The 16,324-nt window shown below is 38.5% G+C and overlaps 1 protein-coding gene across 1 annotated transcript; it reads left to right on the top strand.

The window, feature by feature from the left end:
• Positions 1-379: 379 nt before the first annotated feature.
• Positions 380-1,345, top strand: LOC118857924 (olfactory receptor 2C3-like). Its single transcript, XM_036768386.1, has one exon. The coding sequence runs from the start codon at positions 386-388 to the stop codon at positions 1,343-1,345; it is 960 nt and encodes a 319-aa protein (XP_036624281.1). The 5' UTR covers positions 380-385.
• The last annotated feature ends 14,979 nt before the right edge of the window (positions 1,346-16,324 follow it).

Raw genomic sequence — 16,324 nt, 5'->3', positions numbered from 1 at the left:
GGTCTTTCTGAAGGTAAGTAGGTAAGGAGTAGATTCGAGTCATGGGATGATTGGAGAGTCTGTGCAAAGGCGTGAAATAGGAGATGGAATGTCATGTATGGGAATTCTATAGGCCTTTTACTCTCTGAAGAATTGAAGCTAAAAGTTATCTCAGAAGCCAAGAGAGTAATGGGTGTGAGTAGGTTTTAAGGCATTATCAAACAAAAGTTGACTAGTAAAAGTTTTATAAATGATGTCATCAGAGACACCTGATCCATATGACCAGAAATGATGAACCTGTCACATGATCTCCTCATTATTGGGGGCTCTACGCACTTAGATATGAAGCAATAGTTTTGATTATGTTTTCCTCTTCTCTTCCAGTGTCCCCTGATATTTAAGAATAATGGAAAAAGTCAACATAAGCATCCCAGAAGGCTTTCTATTACTGGGCTTCTCTGACCGACCATTACTAGAGACAATTCTTTTTATATTTGTCTCAATTTTCTATGTGTTGACCCTTTTGGGAAATGCTGCCATCATGCTAGTGTCTCGCTTAGATGCCAGGCTTCACACTCCCATGTACTTCTTCCTCACCAACCTCTCTTTCTTAGACATCAGCTTTACTACTAGTATTGTCCCTCAACTACTAGTCAACCTATGGGGACCAGAGAAGACAATTAGCCATGCAGGTTGTGTGGTCCAGTTTTATATTTCCCATTGGTTGGGGGCCACTGAGTGTGTCCTCCTAGCAGTCATGTCCTATGACCGCTATGTTGCTATCTGCCAGCCCCTCCACTACACTGTCATCATGAATTCATGGGTCTGCTGGGGCCTTGCCTCAACTGCATGGCTTGGTGGCCTTTCTACCTCTCTGCTAGGCTCGACACTCACAGTACAACTGCCTCTGTGTGGTCACAACCGTATTGACCACTTCTTCTGTGAGATGCCCCTTATCATGCAGCTGGCCTGTGTGGATACCAGTCTCAATGAGGTGGAGATGTATATAGCCAGCTTCATCTTTGTTGTATTGCCCCTGGGACTCATCCTGGTTTCTTACAGTCAGATTTCTCGGGCTGTACTAAAGATCAAATCCGCTGTGGGGAGATACAAGGCATTTAACACCTGCTCCTCCCACTTGGTGGTAGTGTTCCTGTTTTATGGCAGCATCATCTTCATGTATCTTCAGCCAGCTAAGAGTAGTTCACATGAACAGGGTAAGTTTGTTGCTCTCTTCTACACGGTGGTGACACCTATGCTGAACCCCCTGATCTATACCCTGAGGAACAAAGATGTGAAGGGAGCTCTGAAACAACTGCTTGTGGGATCCGGCTGTGGTCCAGGAAAGAAAGAGGGGGCCATTTAGTGAAGTTTAGAAGAATTACAAAGTGACCCAACCATTTTGGTAAAGTGATGCTAAAATGGATTTTTTAAAAAAATGTGCTAAGTGATTTGAAAAGATTAATTGTCAAGGCAAGATAAAAGGCATTTCATCCTAGGTTCAGCCCATTTTTATGACTTTGGACAAATTACTTAATCTCTTCTGAGTCTCAGCTCCTTCATCCCTTGAAAGGGGATGAATGTCTACAGGAGTGAAAGGAGGGAGAGAGAGAGAGAAAGACAGAGAGAGAGAGAGAGAGAGCGAGAGAGAGAGAGAGAGAGAGACAGAGAGAGAGAGAGAGAGAGAGAGAGAGAGAGGAACTGGATGTAGAGCTAGAAGAGACAGGTTGTAGTTTTAGCTCTCCCAGTGACAAGCTGTCTGACCTTGGGTAAGTCAATTTACCTTTTAAGGCTTTGGTTTCCTCACCAGAGTGGCGATATGGCAAAGTAGAAAGAGTTCCTGACTTTTGACCTCACCTTAGATATTTATTAGCCATTTAAGTTATTTCACTTCTCACTAGATAAATAGAAAATGGCTCAAATAAACTTCCAGTTTGAAGACTGAATAAAGTAAAATTAATTCCTTATGATTGTGGACCATACTCACATATATGTTACAATTAAGTAATGTATGCTATATATAACACATGTGATATACCACATATATAACATTCATCACTTAATAGTAACATATACTTAAAATAGTAACATATGTAGTATGTATATGTGTCTGTGTATGTGTGTGTGTATATATATATATATATATATATATATATATATATATATATATATACATCACTGTGAATGGGATGGATAATTGTGAAGACTTCACAGGGTATGTCTAATGGAGTAGGAGAGGTTTTGGGATTTGGCTTTGTGATTTTGAAAGGTCAGGGCCTGGAACTGTGGGCATGCCCTTCCCCCTCTCTCTCAGATATTAGAAGATAATGAACTTCCTGTGAGCTATTTCTTCTCTGCTCCAGGAAGGTCTCTCCTCTCCCCCCACCCCATTTCTTTTCCTAGACTTTCAGATGCCACCCTGGCAGTTGAGTTCTGATAGGAGAAAACCTGAATGGACCGGATCAACCTTGGTCCTCTGTATAGTTTTCATGCCTAGACTGTAAGCCTACCTCCCAGCCAATGGTGAGAAGGGATAGAGGTGGGTGGGAATCTTTTCATTAAAGAGTATAAATTAAGGCAGGCTCCCTTTTACCTCACCTTCTCCCTTATGGAGGTGTGCCCAAATCTTGCAAGGTTTGTAAAATAAATTTACTTTGTTTCTCCTAAGGTTGTCTCTCCAATTATTTAAAAATCCTGTCTCAAACAACTGGCTATCCCTAACACCTGGAATGTTAGGAAAGCTTTCCCTCCTCTACCCTCCCTCCTAGCTTCCCACATGTTTTATATGCATATGACTATTAAGTGATATATATGTTATTCATACCCATATATAACATATATCATATAATACATACTAAGTGATATGTTATTCACATATAACATAAATATCACAAATACTAACATACAAATACAACATAGACATGTTACTATTATACTATCTATAACCATTAAGTTATTTGTTATATGTGAAACATTGTGACATGTAACACATGTGATATATAACACATATGCAATGTATATATAATATAAAGTGATATATAGTATATATACATATATAATGAACATGTCATTTAATAATAACTTTAGTACATTATAGGATTGTTGTATTAGCTCTTTGTTACATGAAGAGATGAAGGAAGCAAAGGCTTTACTATATTCAGAAAAGTATGAAAGGTAAACTTTGGCCTATGCTTTATCTGGCTTAGAAGAGAGCTAGAAAAAGAAATGAACACAACAGAATGCTTTGAAATGGACTCAATAGGGCAGCTAGGTGGCACAGTGAGTAAAGCACCAGCCCTGGAGTCAGGAGGACCTGAGTTCACATCTGGCCTCAGATACTTGACATACTTACTAGCTGTGTGACCTTGGGTAAGTCACTTAATCCCAATTGTCCTTCCTTCCCCCACCCCCACCCCCCAAATGAAATGGACTCAATACAAAGAGTGAAGGCAATCCATTTGGGAAGATTTGTTCACAATTAACACTTGTTTCAAAAGACATTGAGGGAAAAAAAGTCAAACATTAAGGATAGTTGAGGAAAACATTGAATTGGACATTTAGTTCTTCAAAAGTTGTTCTAAGGGGCAGCTAGGTGGCACAGTGAGTAGAGCACAGGTCCTGGAGTCAGGAGGAGCTGAGTTCAAATCCGACCTCAGACCCTTGACACACTCACTAGCTTTGTGACCTTGGGCAAGTCACTTAACCCCAATTGCCCTGCCTTCCCCCCACCAAAAAAAAGTTGTTCTAACATAGTTATCAATCATAAAACTTCAAATGTTGTAATGCAAATATTATAATTTTTATAAATAAGGTTCAGAAAACTCCATATTAGGGAGAACACAAAATTTGTAATTCAGATCATTTGACTAGAGATAGGATACAGAACTTTTAGCTTCCTTCCTCACTCTCCCGCCTCAACCCTACCAGAGCTAAGCATGGAAACAACATCAAGCGAAAAGGACACTATGTTTAACATCAGAGATCCTGCTTTTGAATCCTAGCTTTGACGCTTAACAACTTTGTGACCTTGAACAAGTCACTTAACTTTTTTTATAAAATGAAAATATTAGATTTGGTCGCCTCTAGATCCATTCTGTCTCTGAATCTATGATCCTTTGATATTCTTTTAAAAGTTAAATCTGCAAATTAAAAGTTATGAAGCTATTACCAATAGTAACTAATATCTCAAATTAATAAACACAGAACAGAGCCACAAAGTATTTGGGAACCAGGACAATTTTATGAGTGAGGTTAATGAGTTCTGTGTGTGACAGTTTAGCCAATGACCAAAAAAGGTGATCCAGGGATAAGGCCTGGCAGATTGCAGATGACAGTGAGACAAGACAGTTAAGGGTGGAAGACAATTTAATTGATGAACTAGAGAGTCCAACTTGTGAAGGGAAAAAAATAAGAAAAAATAGAAAACACAATGTTTAGTTCAGTGGTTTTTTTTTAAATCATATCCAACTCTTTGTGAACCTATTTGGGGATTTTGTTTTGCTTTTGGCAAAGATATGGGAGTGATTTACTCTTTCCTTTAAGAAACCGAGGCAAACAAAGTTATGTGACTTGCCTAGGGTCATCAGTTGTCTGAGGCCAGATACGAACTTGCTAAGATGCAGCTTTCTGACTCTAGGCCCAGCCCTCTATCCACCGTACCACTGTATCCACCGTACCACCTAGCTGCCCTGGAGAATATGGTAGATCACAGCAACAAGGATGTGGACCCAGATGATAAATAGACTGAGTGAATCTTAAAAAAGAAAGATAGGGAAAGTCTGGAAATGGCGTTGCAGAACAAAGAAGATGTCAGCTCTTTCTCTTGGCTCAATCTGTAAGGAAATGTGAGAGAGTCAGCAAGCAGCGTTGCAGAGAGCGACCGGGGATTCGATGTCTTCTGAGAGATCTAAGACCTGGGAGTGCAGGAAAATGTCTGTCCTTCCTAAGTGATTATTTTCCATGATTCCGTGTTTCCCCATAAGTTTCTCAAAATGCTACGGTCCTTGGTTGCTTTCTCTTTACATCAAATGATACCAGTAGAACACGTAAGGTATCTGTTAGCTGTGCCTCACTCTCACCATGTGACTAGCTCATCATCTTCATTCACACATCCCCTCTTGTTTTCTGCAAAATTCCACCTTTCCATGCTGCTTATGTATTCCTATTCTATTTAAGGTTACTGAAGCTGATGTTCTAGGCTCTCTTACTTTTCGTACAGATGAGCCTTCGCTCTGAGCATAAATAAAATCTGCTGATAACTATCTCTATGTGACGATTTGGTAATTGGCAGCAGTACCTAATCAATGGACTCTTGGATAATTTTTATATTATTTATAATGGGCTATATCAGGATGATCCTTTATTTCAGATCTTTAAAGATTATGGTGTTCTAATGACCAACGCCACTCCAGAAGACTTATATCGAAACATGCCACCTCCTGATAGGTCATGAATTCAGGATGCAGATTGAGCACATTTTTTGTGGACTCGGCCAATTTGGAAATTTGGTTTACTTTAATATACATACATATTTGTAATAGGGGTTTTATTTTTCTTGCTTTCTTCATGGAGGAAGGCAAGAGGTAGAGAAGAGGGGGAAAGAGAACGTGGACCTACAATAAAAATAAAATTGAGTTAAGAAACTAAAGAATAAAGATTGTAGTGTTTTGTGACTCACAGCTAAACAATTGCACAGGCAAAGTTTTGGTATGTAAAAGATGAGTCTTTGCTTGAATGAAAAGTCTGGTGTCATTAAAAGGACTTTGAAGATTTCTCAAAGGCAATCCAGTTTGCTTTCATCCTTTTGTTCACTTTGATGCCTGATGGCTGAGTTTTTTAGGTTGTTCATTAAGCTGCAACCATTGTCTGGTCAATAGGGCTCAATTAGAAGGCTCTGAAGTATTTCAAGGCTTGATATAATCAGCCAAATACCTTCTGGAAAAAGTAGTAACTGGAAGACCTCACCAAAGGGAGAACACTTCACTGGATTCTGAACTGGATCTAATAAATGAATGGTGAATATTCTTAGCAAGCATTTGACTCCTTGCTTCATGTAATGCTCATGCTTGAATGTAATGAACAAAAAGTTGCTGAAATGGTTATCTGCTATATCTTTCAAGGAATCTTGAATAACTTAAATATGCATGAGTTTTATTTTCTCTACTGAGCCAACTGCTTTTTAAAAAATACTCAACAAACAATAAACATGGGACGGGGTGGGGCGGATGTCTTGTATTTTGATATCTTATTGTGAATCGTGTTATGGTAAATCAGTGGTCTACTGTGGAATATTAATTGTGAAAATCTATCTGCTCCCTTTTATCATCATCAAGGATGCTCTTGATAAGCATATGTAAATCACTTTCAATTAATGTTATATAAATGAGGAATTTGACATATTTTGATCATATTCTCTCAGATACTTTGAAAATCATTCCTTCCACTCCCTCAGTATTTTATCCCCTCCAGGTTAGACCTCTACCTTGTGTACTTGGTTTATTACAGCTATTTTCTTCATCTTTGATTTCTTTTGTTACATTTCCATTTGTGCTATAAGCACATCTGGTACTGTGTATTAAAATCAAAATGTGGGCAGAATCAAGATTGCAGAATAGCACATGATTTAGTAGCTGTCAATATAAAAAGCAGAGAGCTTTAAATACAATATTTCAGAAGGGAAACAATGTAGCTTACAGCTAAAAATAGCATACCCAGAAAAACTGAGTATAGTTGTTGCACCAGTCGCGAGTGAGGCACGCCACAGAGTATAAGTTTTAAATGGAGAATTTATTAGCTGGCGACCACTGGGGTCTTGCTACCCAAATCAATGGCCCCGTGTTGGGGTGAAGGTGTGGCTTTTATAGGACATACGAGGTACAGGGGTTAATTATCTCCTGGAACCTACAGGCCAGGTCACAGGGTGAGGGGAACAGGAACAAAGGGTCCTGACTGATCAAAAGATTCTGATAGGTTATCGTTTAGTGGGATAATCTTATTGACATTCCTTGGTGGAGTCACGGAGCCCCAGGGATATCTACTAGACAGAAAGGGTCTGCCAGGTTATCCTTCTGTTGGATGGTCCTATCTATTGACATTCCTTGGAGGAGTCACAGGGCCCCAGGGATATCTGCTAAATGCCGAAGAGATCTGAGTCCATTCTTTCTGGGGGTGCTTGTCAGTAGCTAGGGGGTTTCTCAGGGGTTCCTAACAGTAACTGATTTTTCCAGTATTACATAGTCTTACAAGGAATAAAATTTATTTTTAATGAAATAGATGACTTATAAGCATTTCTTATAGGAAGAGGATAATAGGCTTAGAAACCAGAATCCAAACTGATCCTCTCAGCAGGCTTCAGCTCATTGTTTAAGAAGATCATCTGATGAAAACATTCAGCATCAAGGTCTGAACACTCACAATATTTATCTTCCCTAATCACTTCTAGAGACTGATGTCAAATTGATGAGGGCACAATCTCTGGGAACCCCCTTGAACCTGGAATACAGTCTCTGGGAGTCCCCTTGAACTCTTCTTGAGTCTTCCAACTGGATCTGGCCTTCCCCTAAGGCCATGGGCCTTGCATTATCATTTGGCTCAAGTCTCTGCCTAGCCTAGCCCTCTATTGTCCAGCTGTTTCCTGATCACTTAATCCTGATCACAATATCTATACCCTAGCTCTGTTACCCCAGCCCTCTATTGTCTGTATGTCTCCATGTAGCCTTCAGCTATTTCCCACCCTGGAGTCTGACCTCATCTAAGTCCCATCAAGCTCCTCCTTAGACTCCTCCTCAAGTCCCTTCCTAAACTCCTCCTCTAGTCACCCCAGACCACCCCTCAATCCCTCCCACAATCTTTGTGTATATAATCTCCATCTTGCCTCCATGAAGGTGCTCAGATTCAATCTGGCTCAGTAGATTGAATCTGGCCCGCTTGTGGAAACAGGTGTCACAAAGGGTGGGATTTCTTAAGACAACCCATTGTGGCAAACCCTTAATAAACTTTGTCTCTTCCCTTGGCTGAGAAGGCTTGAGTCGAATTCTTTCGGCAGGATCCGGTGTGTAGGTACTTTGGGGTGTTGAGCACCCCTAGAAACCTATGGTTCCCTACCATATTCATTTTGATTAAACCTCTTCAAAATGATTGGTTTGACTGAATTTGTGATTGTTGTTGTTGTGTTTTTTATTTTCTAGCTGTAACTTTGAGAGCCAGTGGATTGGTAGCTTCCATTCCTGACATCAGTAACATTTTTTTGGTCTCCAATTCTAGCAGTGCTTCTTTTGAGGTCTGTGAACTATAGCTGAAGTAGCAGGAAGACTCCCTCTGCCATTATTGCTAGAAATATTCAGCTAAAGCCTCTAGCCTATATGACTGTCCTTATTCCATGAGGCTATGACATTCAAATGGTACTGCTCAGAAGTTCAAAAAGAAGCCTCAGTCATGAAAAATGTCAGGCTTTTCCCTATAGCCTAAAGACATTCCATTACAATCAGGTTTTTCTTGCTTCAGTCCCAGAGCAATTCATTACCCTTCTCCTAGGAGACATCTGCTATATAGACTATTCACTACTAGAATTTATTGGCATCTATTTAGCTTTTTCACTGCTGCTTCCTGGGGCCATTTCCTCCCTTCAATCCTTACTTCCCTTCAAAAATCTTTATATACAACCAAAGCAGAACATCAGTTCCCTGGTTATGTTGTGGGTTTAGAGCTATCTTGGATTCTATTTTTTAGTCTGTAGGGATGACTTCAGGGCTTTCTGTGGGAATTCTGGAGAAGCAGAGGATGAATTGGGAAGCCCTGTGTAGAAGAGGAATCATTCAAGAAATCCTGGAACTCAAGACTCAAGTGGGGTCAGATGGGAGAGTTGGGTAAAGTGGAAACAATCTATGAAATAACACAGTAGTGATGAAAGGTTAAGGTGGTGTAGAAAAGGACTCAACAGTCACCAACTGAAATGTGATGGAACAGAAAAGTCAAGGACTAGGAGTCAGAATATTTGAATTCAAGGCTCAGCTGGCATCACTTAGCTGTGAAACTTTATGCAAATCACCTAACCTTTCTAAGGCACAATTTATACCTCACCCAAAAAATAATCAATTCAACAGGCATTTATAAAGCACCTACTATATGTAAGGCACTAGGGATACAAAGACAAGAATAAAATGGTTTCTGCCCTCAAAGACCATACGTTTATTTTCTGGGAGGTTGGGAGCAGGGAAAGGGAAGATCATGCAGCAGTACAATATGTGCTAATGGGATTCCTCAGTACAGAGGTCCTAAGATCTGCCTGGAGAAGAATCCTTCTTTCCTTTGTTCCTTTGAATGGAGGTCAGTAAATGGAGGGGTAAGGCTATAAGCAAAAAAAAAACGCAAATTAGAATTAGCTGATGGGCAGTTGCCAGTGGGTACACATATAGAGGCTTTTACACCTGCTGACCAATAGCATTGACCCTGAAGTAGCAAAATGAACCTATCAGGTGAAGCTACTCAGCCACTGCCCTTATTTGGGAGGCTGAGTAATAGTGATAGCCAGACATTTGGAGAAGAAAGTATTCAGTTTGGGGGTCTCAAGAATTGCAAAGATCAGGTCTGTTCCAGTGTATTTGTCTGAGGAGAGTCTTATCAGAATATCCTGGTGGGGTAGAAAGTCGCCAAGATAGTGGAGGCCTCCTTCAAGGGAGAAATCAATAAGGTTCATCCTGTCTTTGCCAGACTTAGGGTCTGTTTCTGTTTATAAAACCCTGTAGCTCTGTTTCTTTGACCTATAAGGTTATTTTTCCCCCTAGGGAGAAGGTGTTTTCCTCAAACTCTGCTTATAGGATTTATCCATTTCCTCCACAGTACAGAAAAATATGTATGAGTGTATATATACATATATACATACACATACACACACATACACATATGTATATGTAATACATACTTATATGCCTATATATGTGTATATATATATATACACATATATATTACAATGTATAGTATCTAGCTATCTTCTTGTCAGCGACCATCTTGTTTAATGCAGAAACTTTCTTTAACACTAGCCAGCTCCAAACAATGGGATCTCTTGAACTCACAGGGTTACCTCCAAGTCTAGAAATGTACACCATAAGGCACAGTTTAAGAATGTGTTCTACAAAATGATAAACATTGGAGAAGATGTGGGAAAATTGTAACACTAGTGCATTGTTGGTGGAGTTGTGACCTGATTTAACCATCCTGGGGAAATTTGGAACTATGCCTAAAGGGCTATAAAACTATGCATACCCTTTGACCCAGCAAAATCTGTATCACAAAGAAACCATAAAAATGTGAAAAGTACCCATATGTACAAAAATATTTTAGCAGCTATTTTTGTATCCAAGAATTAGAAATTGAGAGGTTACCTATCAATTGGGGAATAGCTCAACAAGCTGTGGTATATGAATGTAATGAATACTATCGTGCTATAAGAAATGATGAGCAGGCAGACTTCAGACAAACCTGGAAAGATTTGTATGAACTGACGCTGAGTGAGGGGAGCAGAACCAGGAGAACATTGTACAGCCACATTGTACAATGACTAACTTTGAAAGACTTGGCTCTTCTCAGCAATGCAAGGATCTAAGACAACTTCAAAAGACTCATGATGGAAAATGCTATCTACATCCAGAAAAAGAAGTACGGAGTCTGAATGCGCATTGAAGCATACTATTTTCTCTCTCTCTCTCTCTCTTTTGTTGTTTTGTTTCTTCTTTTTTGTGGTTCCTCCTATTGGTTCTAATTCTTCTTTACAACACGACTAATGTGAAACTACATACATACATACATATATATATATATATTTTTTTAAAAGAACCTGTTCTGCAAGGCTGAAAGTACAGTGTCTTGGTCCACTATGGAAATGGTGACAGCAGGAGCCCCAAAGAGTTAAGACAACATCCAAAATCTTGCAAACATTTTTTTCAGCCCATTTGACTGCATTATTGAGCAAAGGTAAGAGTGAATTCCTTCTTCTGGAGAAAAGAATCTTCAGTCAGAGTAATTTAGGCCTCAGATTAGATTTATTTGAAAACTAGTTGTCATGTGATTTAGAAAAGATGTCTGATTCCTAGGAGGATTTAAGAAATTAGATAAGCCCCTTGGGAGAAATTCTGCAAAGGGTCTCCCCTCCTTTCTCATCCATTGCCTAGAAAACCCTTCTTTCCATTTTCAGTTAGCAGTCCTTTTGCTGGACTCCCAGATTGTAAAGGGCTGCTTAGATGGTAGTTTGGTGGGCTTTTCACACGTAATACAAATAAACAAACCCCTTCTAAAATTGCCAGCACTCTTTAAGTGTTGCACTTAAAATCTCCTCCACCCTCCCATACACTTTATACACTCAACTGTTTCCTCCCCTCTCCCCACTACCTTTTGCTCTTGTTTCAGGTTCTACCAAGGTTAAACTATTTGTGTTGTTGAATTCATGTTATTAAAAATGCTGATGCCCATATAAAAATGTCTTTGTAGGCTGTTCTAGTCAACGTGTAGTAGAGCTTCATTAATTTAGATCCCACTTAATTTATCAAGAGACTATTTGACCCAAGGTGGGCAAAAGTTTATTTGAACTCGGCCAAGAAAAGGCTTATCAGTGTAAATAAGGTTGCAAATGGATTTTTAACTTACCTAAAGGAACAAACATTTATGAATTCTTTAAAGCAGGTGCTACTTGTTAACGCTTTGGTTGGTAGATTGATTTAAGAAAAAGTAGCCAGTGTTTATTGAGCACTTAATAGTGCCAGGCACCATGCTAAGCTCTTGTAATACAATTACAAGCAAGGAAGAAAGAGTCTCTGCTCTAAGAGAGCTTATATTCAAATAGGGTGCAAGACCATCCACTGCATCCAGGGCCATCACCAGTCATTTTGATTTTTGTCTTGCCACTGCACTTTAATGACTGGAAGACAGAGTGATTCTGACAACACTGTCTCATTTAAATCCAATTTACCCAAAAGTCAAGACTGCACCCTCATGATGTCATTTGTCCTCTTTGGAAAATGAACAACAACACCATGAGAACAATGGTTGACTCAAGATAGGAAACATAAAGTGGAAAAGACATGGGACCCAGGTAGAAGCTTGCCTCGTTCTGCCTTTTCTCCACAAAGAAGCAATGGTGGACTTGATGAAAAGATTCCTGACCATCCCCACTTCCCTTCATAAAGAATCTAAAGATTAAGTGGACTATTAGCCCTATAGGAGATTTGAAGCAAGAGACTGAGCTTAAAGCTGTCTCTTCTTTTAAATGACATAGCTTCACCTCCCTCCCCACCACCTCACAGGGCAGAGGAGGAGTCCAAAGCAACCCTCCAGGTTCTGTTTCATACCAAAATGCCAACCACTACCAACACATGACCAGAAACAGTCCCCAGAGTTCCTGCTCCATGGACTGGAACCAACAAGTATGTGTGTGTGTGTGTGTGTGTACTGTTAAACCTGAAAATTTGGTTGAAGGAAACAACAGAGCTAGGTGATAGAAAAATCCATGTTGTTTATTATTTTCCCTTAAAGCATAGCGAAGCTAGCTTACTTGTACGTACAAGGAGTCAGAGCAGAAGCTCTGGCTGCTTGAACAAAGCAATGAGAAAACTTATATACGTTATTTTAGCAGAGCTAGCAAGCCTGTATTACCTCACATTTATGACCCCCATGTATGTTTAACCATGATACAAGAAGAGGATTTTCCTTAATGGAATAGAGTTGTAAAGGATGTTGACAAAAGTCAGTTGAGACTACAGCCCAGCGTCTCTGTGTCTCATTACATTCCATAACATAGTATATACCTGTAGAATATTAAGCAAGGTAATCTCTCTTGGGGTTAGGGTAACATCCTTAATGATCTGGCCTTGTTGACAGAGATAAGGGTATTGCCTGAGCAAACTTTTAGAGAGAACACAGAAGCCCAGGTCCTGGATCTTCATCCAGTTACTCATTAAATCAGGCTCTGGGTCTGGTTGAAATTAGAAATGATATAAAATAGTATAATATTTTTCCACAGTACACATACATACATATATACACATGTGTACTTACATACATGTTTAATACATAAATACGTTCTTATATGATCTCATAGACTTCACAATCTTTATTCTTTCCCCTTGAAAAATAGGAATAATCTATAAAGATGAAGAAACTGAAGCTGAATAGATTAAGTGATTTGCCCACAGGCACACAGTAAGCACCTAAAACAGGTTTTGGACACAGATAGTTTTGACTCTTATGCTCACACCTTGTTCAAAAGTAGGGGGAAAATGTCCAAACAAACTGGTTCTTTTGTGTTGGGCAGTAAAAAAAATAAGTTGACTGATTAAATTGTTCATTTTTCAGCATAAATATTCAACCTAAATATTAACAGCTAATTCAACAAAAATTTCTTTACCAAGTATCTACTACATGACAGGGACTAGGTTAGACATGGGGAACAAATGTTGTTCACTTGTGTCTGACTGTTTGTCACCCCATTTGGGGTTTTCTTGGCAAAGATACAGCAGTGGTTTGCCATTAATGAGGAATCTGAAGCAAACAAGGTTAAGTGACTTGCCCAGAGTCACAAAGCTAGTAAGTGTTTGAAGCCAGTTTTGAACATAGAAAAATAAGTCTTTTTTACTCTAGTTCTATCCACTGCACCATCTAGCTGCTCCTGGCACTGGGAATAAAAAGAGAAAAATGAAATAGTGTCTGCCTTCAAGAAGCTTATAACATTTGCTTTATAACATAAACATACTACCAGCTATAATTCTGGTCCAGTTATATTTTAGGGATCACCATTATTAAATCATGATCGTTATTATTTCACTTCTCTTGTTTTTTTATGGAGTTTAGAGAGAAATGGCCTTTAGCCGTGTCGATAATCTGCTATCATTTTTTTATGTTTAATGTTTTGTGGATTTTTTGTGCAGGTTGACAAAATGAACTGCTTTTTTGTAATTGAATAGAATTATTGGCATGCAGGCTCATCTTCAGTAGACTCAATGAAAGAATCTTTGGAACCATTTCAATAGCAGATAAGATGATGGGAATGCTATGCTCTTTATCACGTTCTCACATAGTTTTGATGTTTTCTGATATGTGTATATATATGTATGTATGTATATATATACATACATATATATACACATATATATGTGTATATATATATATATACATATATATATATATATACGTAGAGAGAGAGAGAGAACGAGAGGGGGAAGAGAGAGAGAGAGAGAGAGAGAGAGAGCGCTTTTTATTCCAGGTAGTTGAGAGATTGTGCATATTCATATTAGTGACCTCTATTAAAAACCATGTTCTAAAATCTTTATTAATCAATGTCCAGTCAACTGTGTGTAACAGTTTTGTCTGTAATAATGTGCCAGTTACACAATTTATTTGTTGAATTCCTAAGGAAGGTTTGGGGTCTGTATCTTCAGTAGGGAGATTTGTCTTCTGTTAATGAAGAACAGACTTTGCGTTACCATTTAATCATATCTGTTTGGTAGGTACTAGATTTTTTGCAACCTGCAGTAAAATGTTGAACAATTTCTACCATTTCCTTGTATAATCTGCATTAGTCAATATATCCAGGTTCCTAATAGGTAGACTTTTATAATTTCTGGTGATATGTACTTGGCCCTGAATCACTACCATAAATCCCTCTTTTTTGTTAAGATATTTACATGACAGCCATTTGTTCCACATTTTTTAGTCGACATATTTTTGGTTGAGTTCATACAAATATCACTTTTGGAGAACTCTGATTCCACTCTTGGATATTAGCTATTTCATAGGCTAATGAAATCAACTGATTCCCAAAGTTGTTAGTGTCTTATCCCCAATATTTTTTACGTACCTATAAATGCACATTGTCTCCCTTTGCTGGAGTTTTACCTTTTCGAGGTCAAGGACTTTATCTTTGTATCCCCAGTGCCTAGCTAGGAAAATTGTGGGTGCTTAGTAAATGCTTGTTGGTTGGTTGATCGATTAATTGATTGATAGGCTCCTTCCAGAGGTCACACATTTTAAGTTATATTCAGAAGATACGATGGCATATATTTATTATTATCCTTTACTATTGCCTTGTAATGTGATGTCTCTTTGTTTCAAAAATATTTCTGTACATTTTTAAACTGTTTATTCAGAACAACTATCAGTCAGTCTTCTCTCTCTCTCTCTTTACAAGAAAGTTTAAATTCCTATAGCTGCCTACATAGACATTATGTTTCATTCATATTAAATGTGTTTTTGTGAGGATATTTATTCGTGTTGCTATTTCAAAAGTATGTTAAAATTGGTAGTGCATAGGTATTAATTACTACAAATATGTTATTCCTACTTAACTTTGGTTTTAGACTCTCAGTTGGTCTCCTGACATATACAGCTTTCTCCAGAAGATTGAGAAATCACCCCCTCTCCCCCATTTTCAATATCCCTCTTTCTACTTGTTCCTTCCATGTTGCCTACTAACTTGCCTAAGTTCCCCAATACTTATAAAATTTTTATTAGGCCCTGTTTCTCTTCTCTTTCTCAACCAAACTCTGAGAAAAACTTTTCTATATTTGTCGAATCAATTTCATCACTGATATCATGAGTCCTAACTGTGGTTGTACCCCAAGGTTCTGCCCTGGGACCTCTTCTCATCTCTTTATATACTCTCTTAACTTGGGTCATTTCATCAGATCCCATGGGTTTAATGATCATCTATATATAGATGGCTTCTATTTTCAGATTTCTAGATCTGTCTCTTTCCTGTGCTACAGTCCCACATTACCATTTTTAAACCGAATATTCCATCAACTTCTCAAACTCACCATGTCCAAATTAGAATTCGTTACCTTCCCCTGCCAAAAAAAAAAAAAAAAAACAAAACCTCATCTCTTTTCAAAACTTTCACATTTTTTCCAGCCATCCATATTCATAATCTCAGCATCATTCTCAACTCCTTATTATCACTCACCCTATATAGACAATCAGTTACAAAATTTTATTGTTTCTACCTCCATAGCATTGCTCAGTCTATTTCCTTTCCCCTACTCACATAACCACCACTGTAGGTCAGACCCTTATTACTTCTTTCTCTGACTATTGCAAAAGCTTCCTCATTGGTCTCTCTCTCCAATCCATCCTTCATGCAGTTGCCAGAGTAATTTAGCACAGGTCTGGCCTTGTCACTTCTCTATTCAATAAGGTCCAGAAATCTTCATAAAGGATTTTAACCAATAATTATGTCTATTACACATTCATTCTACCTTCCATTTTGCAGCATGTTAGAGTTTCAGTGACTGCCCTTGATCTAATCATTCTGCCGTTCATCATATAAGCAATGTGCAAACTTTTGGTTTTGTGTCTGATCCAA

Source organism: Trichosurus vulpecula, chromosome 7, assembly GCF_011100635.1.
Source record: "Trichosurus vulpecula isolate mTriVul1 chromosome 7, mTriVul1.pri, whole genome shotgun sequence".
Lineage (NCBI taxonomy): Eukaryota > Metazoa > Chordata > Mammalia > Diprotodontia > Phalangeridae > Trichosurus > Trichosurus vulpecula.
The sequence above is the reverse complement of the archived record's forward strand: the minus strand, read 5'-3'. Positions and strand labels throughout refer to the sequence as shown.

Bases quoted from the DNA above. Each gene is read 5' to 3' on its own strand.
- LOC118857924 (XM_036768386.1), top strand. From the start codon at position 386: ATGGAAAAAGTCAACATAAGCATCCCAGAAGGCTTTCTATTACTGGGC.